At 32.9% G+C, this 22,506-nt stretch overlaps 1 protein-coding gene across 1 annotated transcript in view; it reads right to left on the reverse strand.

Annotated features, from left to right (window-relative positions):
- The window catches only part of Epha6 (EPH receptor A6), an 800,746-nt gene that overhangs the window by 440,695 nt on the left and 337,545 nt on the right, over positions 1 to 22,506 (reverse strand). The window contains exons 4-5 of the mRNA XM_048803856.1: positions 21,690 to 21,845; positions 6,777 to 7,225 (exon numbers count right to left, since the gene is read on the reverse strand). Of these exons, the coding sequence (XP_048659813.1) occupies positions 6,777 to 7,225; positions 21,690 to 21,845 (605 nt within the window). The remainder of the gene's footprint in view (positions 1 to 6,776; positions 7,226 to 21,689; positions 21,846 to 22,506) is intronic.

The raw sequence follows: 22,506 nt of genomic DNA on the forward strand, positions 1-22,506 counted from the left end.
TAGAAAAATCAACAAAACAGCAATTGTATCTATTATTTTATACTGAGTTATCTTTCCTGCAAAATGTGCAAATGAGAATTCCTCAAAGAAAACAACTGATGACTGTAAAAGCAAGTGGCCTGAAATCAAGTTCGGGAGTAAACACATTTCTCTCGGAATGTATGATCACCAAGAAGAAAGCATGATTGCTGTTAAAGAATGGGTTAGTGTTGATTTAAACCTTTTGCTGAAAATTCTGCAGGCACAGCCTCAGGGGATTTAATGTGCATGAAATTCAGTATATGCCAAAGACTACATAGGTAGTAATCGTTTCTTGTTACTTTTCAGACCTATTTTTGCTTGAATTTAAGGCTTTTCCCTTTTTCTACACAGTGCCTGGAATATTAAAAATGAAATATATTCTCCTCGAATCATGACCTGTTCAAGTATCACGTTATCAAGGGATATTTTGGTTTCCTTTCATAACCCCTCTCCCCCATTTACTTTAAAATTTCTTACTCTATTTAATTCTTCATGGGATATATCACAACTCACCACTAAAATAGTATGTCTACAAAGGCAGACATTGGTAACTGTTAACTGTTTATTTATTCCCTTATATTTTTATATGCTCAGCACATAGAACAGCTCCCGGTGTTAGCAAATATTCAATAAAGAGCAGCTGGTTTGGTATTGTACACAACTTTTTGGGACAGGGTTCAATTTCTCCAGCTGCTGGCTAGGGGTTAAGTTACTGATTAATCCTCACCATATTAATTTCTAAGGCCTTAGGTCCTTTTTTATATATCATTCAGTTCCTCAAAAGACACATAAAAAATGACATTAGACCTAGAAATAAAACGATATTTCATAGGGGAAAAATTAAGCCTATAAATATCCAGATTTTATTTAATTTAATGTTTAGTAGCACCATAAAATTATTTAACAATGATTAACTTGACGGACATTTCAACTGTGTTCCATAAATAAAATATTGAATGCACTTTTCAGGGAATAATACTTTGCCTTAGGAGATAGGAAATCTTATATATCAATATAAGGTGTCTGTAACTTATGAAGTTATAATTTGCTTATGTATAAGAAATAAGAAAAATACAAATAATATAGAATTTCTCCTAGGTAAAAAAAAATCATGACTATTTCCTATTTTCAAAAACAAAACAAAACTTATGCCACTGGTTTATGTTTAATTCATTACTAATAACCATTTGAAACTTTCATGCTTAGTTTTTTAATTTGAATAGAGTTGCACAAGTTTTAGAACACTATTTATCAGTATTTCTGAGGACGACAGGGATTGTGAGAGATACTCAGAAATAAATTGTATTAAAATACAGGCATAAAAATGAATGAATGCATATAGTGTCCCTAATTACCTACTCTAGCTGTACACTAAAAAGCTTGGGATTTGAAATAGAAGGTATTTCCAAAATGCAGTGAACTGTACATCAAAAAAATATCAAGTTTATGAATATATAGAGACTTTTGTTGATTTAAATCTATTTTCAATGTCAGTTCAATTAATTATTGCTGATAGCAGAATTATATGAGATCTACAATCAGATGTGAGCCTAAGGCAGACCTATATAGTCACCCAAGGTCAGAGACAGGGGTGTTGTATTATTTTAAGAAGGCCATGAGTCAGACAAGTTGCTTTTGACAATAATTGCTTTAAAGACCCTTTAGCAAATATCAGCAGAATTGGTTTGTAATTTAGCATGTCTTTCACTTTGAACATACTCCTTAAAGGTTTTTGCATATGTCAGGATTTCTATAAACATAATTTGTTTCAGGTTGACTATCCATGATTAACACTTTCCTTTACTGCTTACTACCTGAATAATTACTTTTTACTGAACTACACACCTTAGTTTTCTTATCATGCACCGAAGATTAAAATCAAGTGTTTTCTAGGTGCTGCTTTCTTGTTTTGCTCTCTAATGAAACACCTTTCAAGCACATTTAAATAAACTGTGAAAAAGGAAGGTTACAAATATAGCTCTAAGGGATTGGGGAAGTTGGTTAATTAAGATTTATTGCAAAGATTCCTAATTATGAGAGTCATAGTCTTAACTCTATAATCTTATTTATCCAACTGGAATAAAATAATCAAGGAACATTGCTCCTAACTACAGCTGTTATTCTATGTGATTTGGAAAGACTTTTCTTAAAGCATTGGTTTAATTATAAACAGACAGCAAACAATTAAGTCAGGATTGTTTAATGTGGTTTTCTTAATATTTTTTTAAATATGAGAAAATAAACTCATTGGAAAGAAAAGGCAAGCCAGCACAAACTTCTTCTTTAGTTTCATGTCCCACACTATGCATACATACAGTAGAAAAGCATTACTAATACAATTATCTATAATTTTTGTTGTCTAATATTTTTCTTCCATGCTCATACAAGTATGACCTCATGAACACTTTTATTATTCTGCTTTCTTTTCTCCACCAGTGGTTCTTGCAATGTATCACTGTCTTCTAATAAATGGTTGATTTCCTAACTTGTTTCATCTATTTTACAGACACCAAATTTTATATTAACTTTTTAGATTCTCCCCCTAAACCTGTTTTACCTTTGTGAAATATAAAATATATACATATAATATATAAAACATACATTATACATAATACAAAAATACATATAATATATAATATAAAAATTATCACGTGTTATATTTGTGTGTGTGTGTGTGTGTGTGAATACATTAACAATCTAGTTCCTCAATTTCTCAGACCTTGTGTTGTTCCTTTTATTTAGAATTCCTTGTTTTTCTCCAAGGCTCATTTTGCCTTATCACATTCCACTCACCCCTCAGAACAGAACCCAAACTAAATATTACTTTCTTGGGAAGATCTACTCTTATCCTCCAGCATTCTGGGTTTCTCTTTAGCTGAATTTACAGAGCACTAATTACATTTTTTGTGTGAAATTATTCACTATTGGCCTTTCCAGACTTTAAAGTTCATGAGGGCCCACTAGACATTCTACAAAAGGAATATACTCAAAAATATGTTGAATGTGTTGACAATTTCTGAATCACACTTATCATTGTCCATTTGGCATAAATTAATGATATGGAATCTACAGAATAAAAAGCAAACCATTTTTCTGTGGTCATTTTGATCCAATGAAGTTGTGATATGTATCAGATAACTATGGGAATTGCCTCTCATTCACTTGAAAGAGAATTCTTTCTCAAAGACACTCCAAGTGAAGTGACAGTAAATCCTTTCCTCTATTTGAGCTGTGAAATTGCCTTATTAAAGGCTTGTACACAATGATGACAATTGAGATTTGGTTCTAGGACACTCAGGTTTTTAAAAACTCTTTTTAAATTCAACACTGAGTCCTGACCATTTTAAATAACATGTGGCATACTCACAAATTTAATTATTTCATATCTTACCCTTGCCTGGAACATCTGCATTTTCACAGATGTGATTCTCTCAGAATCTCAGACACAAAGAAGCTTTCTTGTTATCATCACATGGGGGTAGTTGTTCAGACATAAGGTTGCCCATCATATTTTATTAAATATATATGTGGCAGTTTAAGTTGAGGATTTTTATGTATTTTCCAACAAAATTTAAATATATATAGATTCTTAATTACTATTTATATCTACAATAAAGTCAAACTAACAATAATTATTTTTTAATATTTTTCAACTAGGATGTACTGGTGAGGGTTATTTAATGATATCATCCTTTCAGAACAAATAGTCTCAATATGTGAATACATATTGTATTTTATTTCAAGATCAATACATGTCTTATATACATTAATATACTTTTAATGAAATAGCTCATTTTAAAATTGAAAACCAACTTATATTCTATTCTAATGAGTTGAAAAGTAGACTAAACTGTCTTATAATCCTAGAATGAAAGGATACTGTATCTGTTTGAAATTATGTAAATATGTTTGTTTTTTCACATTAAAGATGTTTTGTTATGTCCTAAATTTAATTATTTTCACCCCATAGCTAAGAATGGTTATACTGGGATGGATATATATATATTTTTATATGTATATGTGTGTGTATATATATATATATATATATATGTTTTTATGTATATATGTATTCTATATGTATATGATATATAGTATAATATATATGTATGTGTATGTGTATATATACATAAATGTGTGTGTGTGTGTGTGTGTGTATTTTTTTCTTTTTTGGTTCCAGGGATTGAACCCAAGGGCACTTAACATTAAACCACATACCAAGCCCTTTTTATTTTTTTTTTATTTTGAAGTAGGGTCTCACTAGGTTTCTTGCTAATTTGCTGAGACTGGCTTTGTACCTGTAATCTTCCTGCCTCAGCCTCCAGATATGCTGGGATTATAAGAATGTGCCACTTTACCTAGCCAACTGGCATATACTTTTGTTTTAGGTGACAGCAATAAAGGTCTCAGAAATAAACAGCTAAAGCAGAGAGAAGAGAAGACCCTAATGTGCTTTTCAATGATGACACAGTTAACAAGGTTTTATACCTACTAAAAGAGAACAGGCAATAAAAAAAAAAGAAAATGAGAATTCCATTTTGAACAAATTTAAATCAAGTTCTATGATGTAAAGCTATTTTTCAAATGAAAGGGGAAATTTCTTAATAAATACAGAAACTATAATTGTACAATAGTATTTGGCTTTGCTTTATTTATTAAAGGCATTTCTGCAGATTATCAGCAAGCAGCTTTCCATGTATTTTGAATTAACTTCACATCCATTTCATATGCTTTTAGTAACATTTTGAGGTTTTCTTCCCATACACTTTGTAGGTTCAAATAATAATAACATTTTTAACTTTGTGTTGTAAAGAAATTTTAGGTTCAAAGAAATTTGTAAACTTAAATAGGAAAATCCTGTACATCCTTTTTGTCTAGCTTCTTCCAATGTCAACTATTTGCATAGTACAACAAGAAAACTGAAAGTTGATATTAGTACAATCCAGATTGTTTGTGTAGTATGTGTGTGTGTGTGTGTGTGTGAGGGGGTGCAACTCTATGCGTATTATGACATATATAGCTTCCTGAAACTACCACCACAATCAAGAAATACAAATGTGTCATTCCCAGAGGGCTCCTTCCCGCTATCCCTTTATATCCCCATCAGTCTCCCCCAAATCTCTAAACTCTGACAAAATCACTAATCTGTTATTCTCCATCTCTACAGATATGCTATTTTAAGAATGTTCTATGAGTAGAATTACATAGTATGCATCTTTTCAAAATTAGTATTTTCAATTAGCACAGTATCTTGAGGCCCATCTAACTTGCATGTATCAATACTTGATTCATTTTTAATATTGAGTAGTATTCCAACACATTCAATTTGTTTTTTTAAAAACAACTATCTGCTGTTAGATTATGTTTGGGTTGAATTGTGCATATCCTTCTTCCCCTTAAAATTCATGTGGAATTCCTAAACTTCAGCACCATATGTAGAGAAAGGGCATAAAGAGTAATTAAGGTAAAAGGAGGTTCTATGACTGAGACCTAATATCTGACATGTTTATAAGTAGAGTATATTAGAAAAATCTTGTGAAGGTGTGTGAGAAAATAGTCACCTTTATATATGCCAAGGGAGAAGCCTCAGAATGAAATCAACCCTGCTGACAACTTGATGTTGGACTTTGAGCCTACAAAACTGTCAGAAATAAATGTATACTTTTTATGTACATATAAATGTATTTTTATGTACATACACATACATACACACACAGTATGAATATTTTATTTTTATGTTGTATTTGCTATTACTTTCCCTACCAAACTAAAATGGTGCATGAAACTAGTTTTGTCTTTATAAATTTATATCATATCCATGTACTCATTTATAATACCTTTCTTTTTAGGAGGTGTTGGGACTGAATCCAAGTCCTCATGCATGCTAGGCAAGCACTCTACCACTGAGCTCAATGTATAGCCTTATTCATAAAACCTTCTGCTGTAAGGTAACCACTCATGTATCCATATAATTTGTAAACACACCTTTAAAATAGTTTTCTTTTTATCTCTGAAGCTTTTCCTATATCATGTTCAAAAATATTATGTATACACATATAAAAATCATGAAAGTTTTTGTGGTTGACAACAGCACAATAAAAAATTTATAGGGTTATAAAGGGAATATTTAATTGAATTTATCAGATTTTTGAAACAGTTTATTTTTCATTAACTATAAACAAACAGCATTTGCATACATTTCTCTATATATAACATTTATATATGCATACTGTGTGTGTATACACATATACATACACATACATACACACACAGTATGAATTTTTACTATTTTTTAGAGTGGATAAGGCTGGCTGGAATGCTTTTACAATACAGAGAAGACTTATAATTAAAATAACTTCTTACTATTTGCTTTATTTGACATGGAAAAGGAATAGCAGCATAAGAGGCAATTAAAATTCAATTCATTTAGTAACATTATTTATGACTGATGTTTGATGTTTTATGGACTTATTAAAAGATATTGTTATATGATTATATTAAAAATAAATACATATATATTAGGGAGAAGCATTTTATCTTATTAGCCTTATTGCTAAGAAGAAATATCAAAAATATCATTGTGTGTGTTAAGAAAAAGAACATAAACCAAAAATTCTTGTTTTGTCCTGCATAGCATATATGTTTGCACTGTGCCTAGGGTGTACGTCCATCAGGGATACTGTGCATAAAAAGAAATAATGAATCTTTTTTAATTAGATATTGATAGACTTTTATTTATTTATTTATTTATATGTGGTTCTGAGAATCAAACCCAGTGCCTCGCACATGCTAGGCAAGTGCTCTACCACTTGAGCCACAACTCCAGCCCAAGGAATTATGAATCTTTTGAGAGAATAGCATTGGAACTTACCATCTTGATCCGTTGTCACTGTAATAGCTGTGAATGGTTTGGGAGAAAAACTCAACTCGGAAACTCCATTCATGGCTTCTATTTCAAAGGTGTAATTCACGTGAGACACAAAGTCAAGTACTACCACGGAATTGTTGATCAGGCCAGTGTGTCTTGGGATGAAGCGGAGTCCTCCACCACAGTCCTCACACTGGCTGGGTTCTAAGCCACATTTCTTACAGATTATACTGTATGTGAGATCTTTTCTCCCTCCTGTATCACTTGGTGGGCTCCATTCCAAAATAAGGGCTGTTTCATTGATGTTAAAAACCACATTCCTAGGAGCTGAAGGTGGCCCTAGAGAAAAGCAATTAAAAAAACAAATGTACATGTATAGGACAATCAATCATGCTGCTAAATTGAAAACTTCATCAACAAGTATTTATTGGTCTTTTATAGCTCTTTCTCTAATAGAAATTATAAAGATTATATGATTAAACATATCTGATTATGCCTAGTGAGGAAAGAGTCTTTAGAAGGTGAAGGCAGTCTGTAGTCTAACTTTGGGTGTATGAATTCCAATATTTAATGCCAAATATAGCAAATCTCCAAAAGATATGGTAACTATATTTCTCAAATTTGCTGACTGAAGAATATACAACAAAATTTATTTTGAATTACATGATGGCTTCAATTATTATCTTACTAAATATATCATTAATTTCAAAATTTGAAAAATTAAAAACATGCACATGGTGTTCAGATTTTTAATCTTCATACTATGGTTGGTATGTAGCTAAAATCTTCATTTATTACCTTTAACAATCACTCAGATTCTGTTCTCCAAAGATTGAGAATAAATGAACATGAATTTAGAGAGGGCAGAAAATGAAAAAGAGAAATGGAAATTGGGGCAGCAGAAACCCTTTATGAGTGCCTTGCCTATTTGAAGATATATAAGCATAATATGGCAGGGGTGAAAAGGAGCTATAAATAATATATGGTCAGGGCGGGGATGTGGCTCAAGCGGTAGCGCGCTCGCCTGGCATGCACGGGGCGCTGGGTTTGATCCTCAGCACCACATAAAAATACAATAAAGATGCTGTGTCCACCGAAAACTAAAAAAGAAAATATTAAAACTCTCTCTCTCTCTCTCTCTCAAAAAAAATAATATATGGTCAATAGACCTTTAATAAACACAAATAATTATGTCACTAAATGTCTGCCCCTAAAAGAAACGTGCACAATTCTCTTATCATAAAGCAGCCTAAACGAAACTGTCTAGGAGTGAGCGAGCATTTTTTTTCTCCCTAGTTTTCCAGACAGATCACACTATGTAGAATCCTTAACAACCTTTCATTAGCCCATCCTTTTAAAATTATGCCAATAATCATTTAGACTTATCTGAGTCCTTCAAACTTCAGTTTCCTATCATTCACTGATCATATATTACCTGAAGGTCTTCTCAGTGTCAGGCACTGTGCTAAGGGCTCTGTGTGAAGCACCACTGAATTCATAGGCTGTGAGAGCAGCGCTTACAATTAATATTTTAAAAAATAACTCACTGTACAAGTGGCTGAACAAACAACATATTTGTGCCATAATTTGAAAGGATTTGTTTTAAGAAATCTAAATCAACTCTCTAAATTTCTGTGGCCAAGAAAATCTACTTAGAAAATGGAAAAGAGTTTTTCTGCAACATGCTCTCTAGAAATTAGAATTTTGTGTAGGCTTCTTTTGGATTTCAAGCTATAGTCATTCATTCATTAAATAAATATTTTGTTTAGTGACTACTATGAGGTAGATACTATGCTAGATTTTCAACTCCGAGTGGTAAAACATGGCAGACTTTATTCTTTCTTTCTTTCTTTCTTTCTTTCTTTCTTTCTTTCTTTCTTTTTATTTACATTTAATGGACTGGTTAGATAAACATATGCATATAAAAAACAAATGAAATGTGAATTATAAAAAATATAATCATAGAAATTAAAGGATGGGAATTGAAATAAAAACTTTCAGTAGGACTCCCACTTTTAGTAACATTCTATGGAAGCCCTGTAGGTATGAGGGGAAGGGTGTGCAGAGGAATGGGAGGAATGTTAGAAATTAAAAGGCTATCATTTTCTGTCAGGAAAGATCTTTAAATAGTCATGGGACTGGCAGAAAAGCAATGTGGCTAGAGTATGTGGAATGAGTTTTATGGAACAGGAAAAGGCTATATTATGCTGGACTACTAAACTCACTGAAATGAACATGGAAATACTCCTATGCACAACAGGAAAAAACAGATTTTATGCATGGAAGGAATGTGTTTTAAGAATAACATTTCAACTGCAATGGTCTGAATAAGAGGGGAAACAGCAGTGAGATCTGTAACTCAGAGTTAAAGTAGAATATTAGCTATAAATCCATGTGATTGGCTTTGAAGTATGAAGAAGTGTTATATTTTCCTTTTTCTTTCTGCTAGATCCTCATTTCAGCAATCTGTAGGATAGGTTCCTTAGCCACCTGTATTCATGTTATCCACAGCTAGACCTAGAAATGTGATGGGTAGTGTTTCTAAAAGGTGCTGGGTGTCCAGATTTATGCCATTTTGTATTCCAGAGGGTTTAGAGAAATGTCTGCCTTCAATAAGGAAAACATGGAGAAAATAATGAACTTGAGCACAGGGGCAAAAGTGGTTTTTACCTTCAACCTAGACTTATGCCTGGGAGATAAAAATGCATTATCATTATCATAATAATGTCTTCCTGCAGAATGACATATTCATATTGTTAGTTTTTCCTCTTATTTATAATGGAAAACATGAATTATTATTCACTTATATCTCCACGACTAGGGAGAATGTTATCAATTATGTTATGGGTGTCTACAAGTATATAACCGTCAGCCTGGAGATACTTAGAAAAAAAACAGAAAGACCGACACCCCTCTTACTCAAGGGCCCTCATACCAATTTGCATGACGATTAAATAGCTTTTTAATTGCTGTTAAATTATGCCAGCTAAACTGTGATTTCATGCAAATATTAAGCTGTAATGACATGCAGTGAATCATTTACTAAGATTTAGAACTTGGAACAAAGAGAGACAATTAATTCTAATCCTCAGATTCACTAAATTATGTGTCACTGGGCTTTTATGAATGTGGCCTGATTGCTTTGTTATCATTTGTAAATTATACAAAGATTATGTGACATGTTGAAAAAATAACCTGGCAGAAATAATCCTTTTGGAGACATCTGTATTGAAAACTTTCAGGGATTTCCTCATGTTGATTTTTTTTCTTCAACAAAACAAACAATTCACCTATGAAAAAATTCTCCACCCTTCACTCTTCAGACTAACTTTACAAGAAAAATGGCAATTTTTCTAATTTGCAACTAGCAAGTTTTCAAACTCCTCATACAATAAGTCTAACTGTATTACTTCTATTAGTTTATCTCTAATGTTATTTTCTACTAGTGTTTCTACTAGAAAACACTTCTTTGCTTCAATTTTGATTTCCTCTTAACACTTCTAAAGAATAAAGAAATAGTTTTTTAACAGTGAAACTTATGAGAAGCTTCTAGCAATAGTGTCTCTTCCCTGCCCGCCTTTGGCATGGCAGGCTCCCATCTTCCTGAATAGCAGAAACAAATCATACATGATTTTTATTCCACTTTATTTTGTTTTCAGTTTTTATGTAAAATTTTAAAAACATCAATGTGTTCCTCAAATATATCTGTACAGTGTGTTTAATCCCAAGTGACACCAAATCAAATTGAGTTCAGTGCTTGAGTAAGACTCCACTGGCAGACTGATGCTTGAGACAAAATGTAACAAAATTGCTTCACTTTGTTGACTCTAACATTTCCACAACATTTGTTCATAAGATCTTATTTTCCCAAAAGCAACTGGAGGGATACTAGCACTGTGCAGAACATCCTTAAATAAAGGCTAAATCAGGAGAAGAACAAGCTTAAGGGTAATATCTCAGATACTGCTTCACATGGTGTAAATTTATATTTTATGTTTATAATTATAAACTATGTTAACTGATAAATGGGCCTTTTTCATATTAATTGAAAAAGTATTGCTCACATTTTTAACTCTATTGCTAATGGTGGTTTGCTGATGCATTTTTTTTGATCTTAAGAACAAAAAAAGTTTTGATCTGAGGATAGAAAGTTATGAAAGAGTGTTGTTTTAAATTCTATTTCACCGGTTCTTAAGTTACTACCTTCATTAGTTTAATGACTAACCAGGAAGCACTGGTACAGTTTCCTAATAGAAAGCAAATTTATTCATGTTTGAGCTTATGAAGGAGGTATGCTAACCTGAGTCAAAGAAACATTAAAAACACATACTGAACTATTTAAAAATGTTTACGTAAATACTTTCGCAAATGAGTAAGACTGTAGTATTTACAAAAGGAAAATAAATACATTGGTACAAATAAAATAGTACAATCTTAGACATTAATATTGTATTAAAATATGTTTCTATGTTTACAAAAAGACACAATTTAAAACATTTACCCATTGTGTCACTATTAATTTTAACTTTTATTTATAGTCATATTGTAAATCTAACATGCTTTGAATGTAATCTTTTAAAAATGTATATAATAGAATCATTTGTAAATAAAATTTTGTATCTTCCCCCTCTAAACCACTTCTTGCTCTATGCATAATTTATTTTTTAATTAGATATTTGGAAAATTATGTCAATTAATGACAAAACTGAAACTCTAACGTGGACACTATGAATGAAGTATATCCATTCATTGAGGTTAATATATAGGTCCAAATATTATGTGAAACTCATGAAGCTATTTAGCTTAGAATGATGTATCACTGTTTTACATTTAGATTTGTTTTTAAACTCTACCACATTGTGCTCTGCCTAGAGACAGAATGTGTGGCAAATAAATATTAAAAAAGTATTTTATGTTGTTCTTTTATTTCAAAGTATTGTCAAATATGAATTTTTAAAACACAAAATCAGTAAGAATTGTGTTTTTCTTAGAAGAGACACCCTTAATAATCCTTAGAGCATTTAATAATTTTATTTATGAAAGACCAATTAAAATTTAAGTTTTCAAGGTAAATATTCCTCAAAATTCAGCAGCATGTATACTTCATATCCTTTGCATTCTATGTAAAAACAGATGGCTTCTCATTATCTTCAATATTTTTATACCTACTTTCAGTAAATAAATTAATTTTTTATCCATTAGTGTACTAATAGTACCACGATTAAAGATTTGTATGATTTTTTGATTTTCTATTATTCCTAAAATTCATAATTAAAGAAAACAAATATCAAAAAGAAACAAATAGACAAAGTATCATTAATTTCTAAAATAAGATCTAAACTACACAGTTTTATATGTAAGTGTTCATAAGCAGGCCCTGGCCATTTCTTAGCTTCTTATCCCTTTTTTCTGCTTCTCATTGCTTCTACACATGCTGTTCCTAAATTGCTTTTACCTCTTTTTGCTTTGTGGGAAACTCCTACTGATTCTTCATGTTTGGATTTAGGTGCAACCCTCTTTATGAAAACTCCCTGCTATCCTAAGGCAGAATTGGTCACTTTTTTTGGAGGGGAAACTAAGGATTGAATCCAGAAGTTCTTAATCCTCATCCAGTTTTATTTATTTTGAGACAGGGTCTCACTAAGTTTATGAAGCTGTTTTTGAACTTGTGATCCTCCTGATTCAGCCTCCCAATCTACTTGGATTACAGGCATGTGCCATTGTGCCTGGCAGAATCACTTTTAAACCTGTTAGGCATGTATTCAAGAAACATAGCTAATGTTAAAGAGTACATTTGGTATTTTCTGTGATTTATTTTATTCAATCATAATAACCCTATCAAGTAGCTGTAAACCTCCCCATAATTTTGCAAATAATCTAAATATTAAATTTAAGTACTTGCATTAATATTCACAAATATTATGATCCAGCTGGATCCAAAGGTAACATGTACTTTTAACTAAAGGAATGAATAATATGCATGGTTACGTGTAAACCTCAAAGAATTATATTTCCAAGAGTACAAATTTTAACAAATATTGGAAAGCAGAGAGTTCAAGATTATAATCTTTGTAAGAGTCTGGTTACTGATTAAGGGTACTGCTACATGATATGAAAATCAATAGCACCAGAATAGAATATTTTAATCTTGGTGCTGAACTAATAAACACCCATAACAGAATGGGCAGCTACCATCTTGCTCTACCCATTGCCATTGAGGAGTGAATAAAATCTTCCAAAAATTCAGTTCTGCAGACACTTGAAAACTTGAAAAGGAAATATTTGTATCCCCAAATTTCTACATCATAGAGTATGGGCATAATTATAACTTGAAAAGATTCCAAAATGGTAACTCAACTTATAAATGTAGGAAAAACAACAACATCCTACATCTTAATACTAGCCTCGGAATAACCAATTTTCAGGATTACAGAGATTTGTTATAACTGTTCAAATCAAGTGTAAAAGGAAAAAAGATGATATTGATTGGGACAGTCCTCTTGGAGTTTCTACTGCAGAGGATATGAATAAATTCATACTGGCAAGAAGTGGTAACTCAATTCTTCAACAGCAGTAGAATATCGTTTTAATATATCTTCTTATAAAAGAACCTTTCCCAAGTAATTGGTAAAAGAATATCTGCTGAAATAAAAAATTAAAGTCATTGTGCTTAAAAACTCCATGATACTAAAAAGACATCTTCTTTAGTCATCTATGCTGACAAAACTAGGATTCATTACATACAAGTTCTACTCAGGAATGTTGGGCCATTTTAATTTTTAAAATATAACACTGCAATAGAATGAGTGAATATTTAGAATTATTTTCTATAAGAAGACAAGTATAAAATACTTTCTATTATAGGACAAGTATAAAATACCTCTAGCCTTCTAGAGGTAATAAAACACATTTTTGCAACTACTCCTTTTCTGGTCTTTGTAAAATTATGCATGCTACCATGTGGTTACATGTATCACCCATCCAAGTAGTTGTGCTTTTTTATTGAGAGATGGAAAATCAAGGAGCCAGAATGGTTTCCTTCATGCAAAATTTAAATTTACAAAAGAAAGAAAAATAAATAGAGAGATGGGGGGTGGGAACAGACATAGCACACTGAGCTGGTGTGTATGTATTGTGAGCATCCTGTATTCACCATAAAGTGGGGGACCTAAGTAAAGCAGCTGACAAGTGGAAAGAACTCCTCTCCTGCTGCATCTAAACCACTATTTATTTATTCTACTCAAAAGAAGAGTGAGAGAATAATGACTTTCTAAAGTGGCCAATTATTCCAGCAATAAAGGAGCCATGCTTTACAATGTTAGCTTTAGAGCAAAAGTAAATTGAAGTTTTACGCTTTCTTCACAATCACTGTCATTGTATACCAAATACAAAGACATGGATATTTGCCTGTGTATTAGGAAAGAAGTTGCAAGAAATTGTTTTTACTCACAAGGCATTTGATTACATGTTTAGATAATCACAACAAAACAAAATCCTTAATGGTGTGTATAAGAATTTTGCACACATTTGATTTATGTTTTTTGTTTAAACTTTTCTAAGTAACATAAATTTTTGTTAAATAATTGAATCTTCCAGTACCAAATAGTAGCTGTTTTTCTTTTAAAGTTACTCTATTAATTTAAACACATGAGAAATATCAAGGTAGAAATGCTCAGATCATGGAATTACATATATTTTTTCTAGTATCTCACTCATTCACCCTTGTACTCTTACTCCATTTCTCTGTATCTTTCCAATTTCAGCCTTTTCTGCTTGATAAGTACTTTTTTAGCAACTCTTTTTGTTCTACTTTGTTTCTCCAACTGCAGTGAGTATTTTCCCTTTGGGCCTGGAAAACTCTTAGATGGTTATTTTGATAAAGGACTTTTTGGCAAGCAGCAGGGTCTCCTGTGCTCCAAACAGCTCTCAGAAACCACCATAATTGACTGAGAACTGATACTTCAGAGGGTCCTCCATGGCTCAACTCATAAGTACAGGACATATATTAAGGAGTCACCTGAGAAATAAGGTGAAGAGTGTAAGAAATAGATTCAGATATCAGAGAAGACATTCCATATTTTAGTTTAAATTTCTTATTCCTAATTTCCTCTGCATATCTTTTAGTTCATGCAAATGGAATATAATGAATTATTTTTTTAAAAAAGAAATGGGTTCGAATCTACAAGCATGCTGTTGGTGAAAGTGCACATAAGGACTGTTTCAGAAATGTTTATGTAGTTAAAGGAGAGGTGGAGGCAGACTGAGCCTTGACCTTGTATTTTTTTTTTTAATTGAAGTACAATTTGGGCAAAGAGCATTGGGGTTTGGGCAGTCTTTATTTAGAAATGGGAATATGATCAAGTTTTCGAGTTGTTCTTTGTTTTTGTTTTAAATATAGTAGTAAGTAATTATATGGAAAATTATTTGGGAGAGTTAGAAGGATACTTGCCAGTAGATTAAATTAACCCAATAGAGAATCAAAGAATTTGACTAATTCATGAGCTAGAAACTGATGTGAAGGAATGGAGAGATGATATGCTAAAAAGGAGAAATGATAGAACATGTCAGGAGAAGGAGCAGGGGAAATGTTTATGCTTGGAAGCATGACCAAAGGAGGATTCATTGGGATAAGAAAAAAAGAGCCAGGGTAGATGAGCAAGTCAAGGCAGAAAGCAATGAAACTAGCTTTGGCAGGTTAAGCTTGAAGTTATTAGTTTTATCATCAAATATTTAGTGCCTCCTATATGCCAGTTGTTATTCTGAGTAGATAAGATGCAGTTTAGAAAGAACATCTCTGAGCCCAAGATCTTTGTCATCAAGTGTGGGAAGAATGACAATAAACAAGGAAGCAAGTTTATAAATAAACCAGGTGCTTTTCAAAGAATTATATAATCCACATATCATAAGACACAATGACAAAAAAAGTATAAGTAGAATGGATTCTATTTTTGAATGGGTGGTGAAAAAGTGCCCATGTTAAGAGCTGATATGTGATCCTGAATAGCTAAAGAAAACACTCATAAGAAATATTATATAGAACGCAGTCAAGTAGAAGAAACCACTTTCAAAAAGGAAAATAAGCTCAGTGTCTTTGAAGTGTAATGGTTTAATAAACAAAGGGAGTATGAAGTGATACAAATTCAGAGGGGTGGGATGGCTTCCACAGACATCAAGGTCATCAGATCCCATAATCAGTTGATAAGAAGACTTTGGATTTCAGGAGACCTCTCTAGGATGTAGACAAAAATATGAGCATCACTAATCTATGGATGGATTTGAAACTATGGGAGAGAAAGAGAACATGTGTCAAGAATGTAAAGAAGGGAACAAGAGGAGATTCAATATTTAACAGGTGAGCAAAAGAAGAGAAACCATCAAAGGCAACAGAAAAAATGCTCATAAAACTAGGAGGGTGAAATGGAGTTGCAATGTTTTAGAGTAAAAGAGAAGACACATTTTCCATGAAAAGAGTGTTTAGCAGAGTTAAATGTCATGAATAATGGAGAAAAAGAGTTTCTGATACAAAATGGCAATGAACATCATTGGTGATCTTCTTAGATGTTTATAATGGCAGGAATAAAAATCCAGCTGCAGTAGAGTGAGCAGTAAAAGTCTAGATGCAATAACTTAAGAGAACATTAAAAGCAAAAAGAAAGCACTAAAGTGACTGCTTTTCCAAAGTGTTTGTTTTAGAGGAAAGAAAAACCAAACCAGAAGCATATTTAATGATAGAAATTTGTGCATTGTATGTTGCAAGGAAGGAGTTAGTAGAAACAAAACTTAAGACAAGAAATAAGTAATAACAGCCAGGTCGACAGAAGGTTGAAAGAGCAGCTCACTCCCACAATCTGAGAGATTAGACATGAACACAAGACATTTAGTTTTCAGATTGCAGTCATTTGAAATACATAAAATGCATTATGTTGATAAATCACATATATGTCTCAGATTTACAAAACCAAAGAGATAATAAAAGTCTTAATCGTGAAATCACATGCCCTGTTGTACCAGAAAATTTGGGGTTATTGTTTTTTTAGGGAGACGTTGGGAAACAGGGATTTTAGGGTTTTTTAAAGTCATATCCATTATATGTTCACTCACTATACCTATCATTGGGGTAAACACTAGTCAGTGCCTAGGAATTTTTTTTTTTTTTTGGTATTGGCAGTGAGATAATGAGAATATAGTAAAGAAGAAAATAGAGAGGGGCAATGGGCACTTCCCTTGTCTCCAATCTTAAAGAAATGTACTCACAAAACATCTGAAATCTATCTGCACTGTAGGCATGTAATCTATCCTGAATATTCCCCTTGCTTGTGGGAGCAGTGTGGCTTTCCTTTTCTTTTTCTTTTCATTTATTAATATTCTGTGAAATCACTGTTGAGAAGAGATTCTTAGAAAAGCCATTAGGCAGGGGGAGGCAAAGAGAAGTTTGACACTGGGGATTGAATCCAGGGCTTTGTGCATGCTAGGGAAGCACTCTGCCACAAAGCTACATCCTGGGCCCTGTGACTTTCCATTTTATCTTGCCCTCTACTCTCACCACTGCTGAAGTGCACATGGGTAATAAAATGTCCAAATCCTCTCCATTTAATCCTCCAACTTATTTCTCTGGAATTGGAAAATATTAGGGCCATTGTGGCCCTGGGGTTTACCACCTATGTGTGAAATCTTTTCCTGCTAGGCCATTTATTGGCTAAATATCATCCATTTCCAATATTTCCATCTTTAATTAAAAAAATATAGTAACCATACATTCAAAAATCTTAGTTACCTTTCTCCTTGCCCCAGTACTAAGGGAGAAATGTTTACTTTTAAACGCCTACAAGGTTCTCTGAAAGCAATGTTTTAAGTGCTATAGAGACAGAGGATCTGGAAGTTAATGGAATTTGTATCTATTAAAATTTGGCTATTGTTTGCATTTAATGAAAAACAGGAATATTTGATAACTTGTTGGATTCTCAGACTCAAAAGTTCTACATCTTGCTGTATTTACCGTGGACATCTTAAGTCCAATTGTTCAATTGTTGGGTAGGGTAGTTAGCCATGAACAGGTGGATAGGGGAAAGGCCAATGAAGGACAACTGAAAACCACAGGAGACTTAACTTACAGACAAGTACCTGGAAGATGGCACCTGGTATATCAAAACCTCCCCCAACCTTAATTAAGAAAAACTACAGTTTCCCAGTTTCCAGACCAAGTGATCATGTCATCATTATCTCTTGTAGCCAAGTTTCCAGGACCCAACCTTATTAGAACTATGTCACAATCCTCAAATCATCCCAATAGCCAAAACATCAAGACCTTCACAAAGAAAACTCGGTGGTCCTATTCAAAGTATAGCATAAACCAATTAAGAAGATGAAAAATTAGATAAAACAGGGAACTCGGTTTTCTTAAAAATTCCAAAATTGTGAGCACCATATAATCCTCTCTTTAGGTGGTCTATGTAGTTCCTATGCTGTAAGCTACACTCACATCTTAGTCTATTAAACTTTTGCTTACTATTCTGTGTTTCACTCAAATTCTTTTCTGTGGAGTCATGAGAATCAGAAAGGACAAGAGTAATTGCCCCCACTCTGCAGAGCAGGCCCCAGCCTTATAACACAATGACCTCCTAATGTGTTGTTTTTTTAATTTTCTTCTTCACAATCTAATCATTTAATTTTTAGGAGATATGATGTGTTTTGGAGTTCATGGTCCTTGCTTATTCTACATATATTGTAGGTGTCTCAGTATTAGTCAGAGTATGAATCAGAAAACATTAATGGTTCCAGATAGGCTTAAAGACATAGAGCTTAATATATCTTGTGAATGGGCTTAAAAATTGAGTATTTCCTTTTTTTAGATGGGAGGAATAGAAATTATGGAAGCTGTGAGCCCAGCATAATAGTCTCAACGTAAATTAGTATTCAACTATTAAATACTTTATTAGAAACTTTTCAAAATAAGTCATCAAATAACAACTTACTTTAACAAACATTTATGTGTATGTAGAATCTGCTACATGCAAAGTATCATTTTTAAGTACTTTTCAAATAACTTAATAATCACGACAGCAGTAAAAGGTATATATTGTTATTACTATCTAGAGTGCAACTGAGATTAAGAGAGACTAAGTAATTCACCCAACTTTTCCTACCTAATAAGTACCAAGATTCACTCTCAGATAACCTAGCTGTGAAAGGAAGTGCACTTGCTATATACACTATGCTAAATCTTTGCTAAACAAGTGAAGGAAGTCCTCAAGGAAATAACAGAAGAGGCTTCAGAAGAGATTTTTCTATGGCTGAACTAGGGAAACCTGATTAAGATTCCACATTTCACCTTTCTTTGGAGGTTCTTTATCTTGATCCCTGATGACAATTTAGGAGGCAGCATATGCCACTCCAAAATATGCCTCTTTGGCATAAAATTTTTTTGTTTGGCTTTGAGCTGATTATTTTGAGAAATTGCAGGTATAGGAAAAGCTTTGAAAGCAGAGTTACTCTTTCCTAAGGAAAATGTACATTCATATGGAAAACCTCCTTTTGTAAGGGTGTCTATCTTTTGGGGAAGATAAGGATGACTAAACCATCAGACACTCTTACCCTAAGGAAAGCTGTGACCTAAACCTACACTACAGACTTGGCTTCTGATGCTTTTCTGAGCACCTGCCCCATATTGACCCCTTCGAATACCCTGCATTCTTGTTTCAGTTAAAAACGGCATTTTAGCCTGAATCAATTCCACTTGTTTAACCTTTGCTTTTCTCTCGTTAATCTATCTTATGTTACAGGGGTCTGTCATTGCTGAAATCCCTGTGAGAGAGAGAGAGAGAGAGAGAGAGAGAGTGAGCGAGCAAGAAAATTGTTTTTCTCTCCCCAATAGCAAAAATGGCACACTGTTCCCTATCTAAAACTCTGCCCAAAGATGACAGAATCATAAATTTCTCTGCTTCCTCTTAGTCTGACAAAGGCAGGCTAGCATTTTTAAACTGTAATTTATACTATCAAGCATTAAAAAGGGAAATAAAGAAATGATAAGCTGATAAATACATCTATATGATTCAACAACAAATTGAATAACTTTCCAGATTCATGTACATTGTTTGATCCTATATTTATATCCTTAGCTAGTCTCTCCACACGATAGCCTTCCCGGCTACCTACTCTACTATACCTTGGAAGGATTCTATGAATGGCAATCAATTGATGCCCTCAATTTATGGCCAATAAATAGAGAAGATTCTCCTCTGTCACTCAGGAGACTTTGCTCAGTGTCCTACATAGGTTTTGAGGGATGCTCATCTCACAGGACTACAGCTGTTTGAAATAGTTCCTTTTAGCTAAGCTGGAGTGTGTTGTCCACAGTATAATATAATAATATGCAGTAAATATAAAAGAGGGATTACACATCTTTACTAATAAAATGTTTTTCTGTTAAAAACTATCTTCACAATTAAATGAGAACCAACAATATTCAGAATCTTTATTTTCTTTCTTATAAATTTAAAATCTTCTCTGGAAAAAAAATCTAAGTAGTTATTTTTCAGGTTGTAATTTTCTGAAGAAACAAGTCTTTCAGTATTTACAATCAGAAAATAAAAATTATCGCTAATGAATGTGTTGAATTTTTATTAAATATATCTGCAAAAACTTTTTGGGGGGCGGGTACTGGGGACTGAACTCAGGGGTATGCAGCCACTGAGCCACATACCCAGCCCTACTTTATATGTTTTTAGAGACAAGGCCTCACTGGGTTGCTTAGTGCCTTGCTATTGCTGAGGCTGGCTTTGACCTTGCAATCCTCCTACCTCAGCCTCCTAAGCTGCTGGGATCACAGGCATGCATCACTGCGCCTGGCTGCAAGAACATTTTGCAATGAAATCTATAGTAATGCAGACAAATCTATAAATGGCATCAGTCAAGTTCAAAAATGGACCATCTCCATCATTGTCTCTAAAGAAAATGTGACATTACATGATTCTCAATCTATTTTTGCTCTTGTGGAATTACATAAAAGAAGCAACATTTTGGTATAAATTTATCACTATGAAAGCAAGGTTTCACTAAAATATCTTGTTTATGATTTTAATAAGTTTTTTTATAACTAAGGGGTGACATTTTCCTTTTGCCTCACCTAGAAATTCATTAATACATCCATTTCTAGTTTATAAATTAATGCTCAAATATTCCACATACTTGAATATGAGAAGTCAACAAATAATTTTAAATTTCAGACACAAGCATTAAAATGATCTCACATTTAGATTTAATATTCTATTGTCTCTAACCAAAAAACGGAAGAGGAAGTGTGAAGGGAAATGTGGACAAACTTAAAAGTACATTCTTTTAAAGAAAATTCCATGGAAAAGAGCTTTTCTGCATAATAATTACAAAGATTTTTAAAGTTTCCTCTGGATTCTCCCTCACACAAAAAACTTCATATTCCTACACTGGTGTGCCTTAAAAACGTCAAGGCAAAGAACAGAGGTTTTATTTATAATTTCTCATGTAGTCTTAAACTACTGAAATTTCTTAAAGACAGATTTTTGGTTAGGGAAGATCTGCAGAGCCTCATGCCAATTCTGGTATTTGTATATTGAGGATCAGTATAAATTTTGAGGAGTAAACACTTTCTTTACAAGTGTTTGAAAACAACCATTCTGAAAAGGACAGCTTTTTCCTTGACTATTATCAAAGACAAATGGCATTGATGATACAGGATTTTGTACATTCACTTATTTTTTTTTTTAATTTCAGATAAAGAAATCCAAAGGGTTGGAAACAGGATGTGCAAATCCAAAATGTAGAGACTTACTGGTACATGCCATAGAAGGTGGATCTTTTACAGCTCGGAAGTAACCCTTTTCACACTGACAAACAGATGTTGCTTCCATGTAGGTTAAACTATGCGGAGGGCATTTAGAACACTTTGTGTTACCAGCAAAGGCTTTATAGAATCCTGGTCTGCAAGCTGTAAAAGCAGAAGAAACAATTTCTTTTTAGTTATTATGCTAGAGTTCTTCTGTACAACATACTTTAATTTATACATACTTTAGACATCAGAGTTCAGCATCATATATACACAGAAAGGTCAATATATATGTTACTAATATGTGTAATTAACTATTCAATATTAGTATCACAACCATGATATATTTTAGCTGAGGTTGCTTGCTAATTTTTAAAAGTGTACCTAAGGCATGTATTGATTCAGCCTTACATACAAACATGCACATACACACAAAACATCAGTGCTTACCTAAGTGAGAAGATGCCCATTATTGGCAGTAAAAAAGATGATTTTGTAGAGTTTGGAGAGATGGCATTAAATAACTAAATCATATGATTCAAGTGTACTTAGATTTTCATTCCCCCTCATTCCTTCTAAGTATGCAAGGACAAAGCCCCAGTTTGGCTTGATGTGTCTTTAACACCTCTGTTAGTGGTTAAATTTTCTTTTCTGGTGGCTGGGGCTGTGCATCAGGTAGAGCACTTGCCTGGCATGTGTGAGGCACTGGGTTCAACTCTCAGCACCACATAAAAATAAATTAAAGGTATTGTGTCCACCTACAACTAAAAAAATACACATTATTTTTTTTCATTTTTGTATGGTAGAACTATGTTATTTTTGA

Source organism: Marmota marmota, unplaced genomic scaffold (assembly GCF_001458135.2).
Source record: "Marmota marmota marmota unplaced genomic scaffold, marMar, whole genome shotgun sequence".
NCBI lineage: Eukaryota > Metazoa > Chordata > Mammalia > Rodentia > Sciuridae > Marmota > Marmota marmota.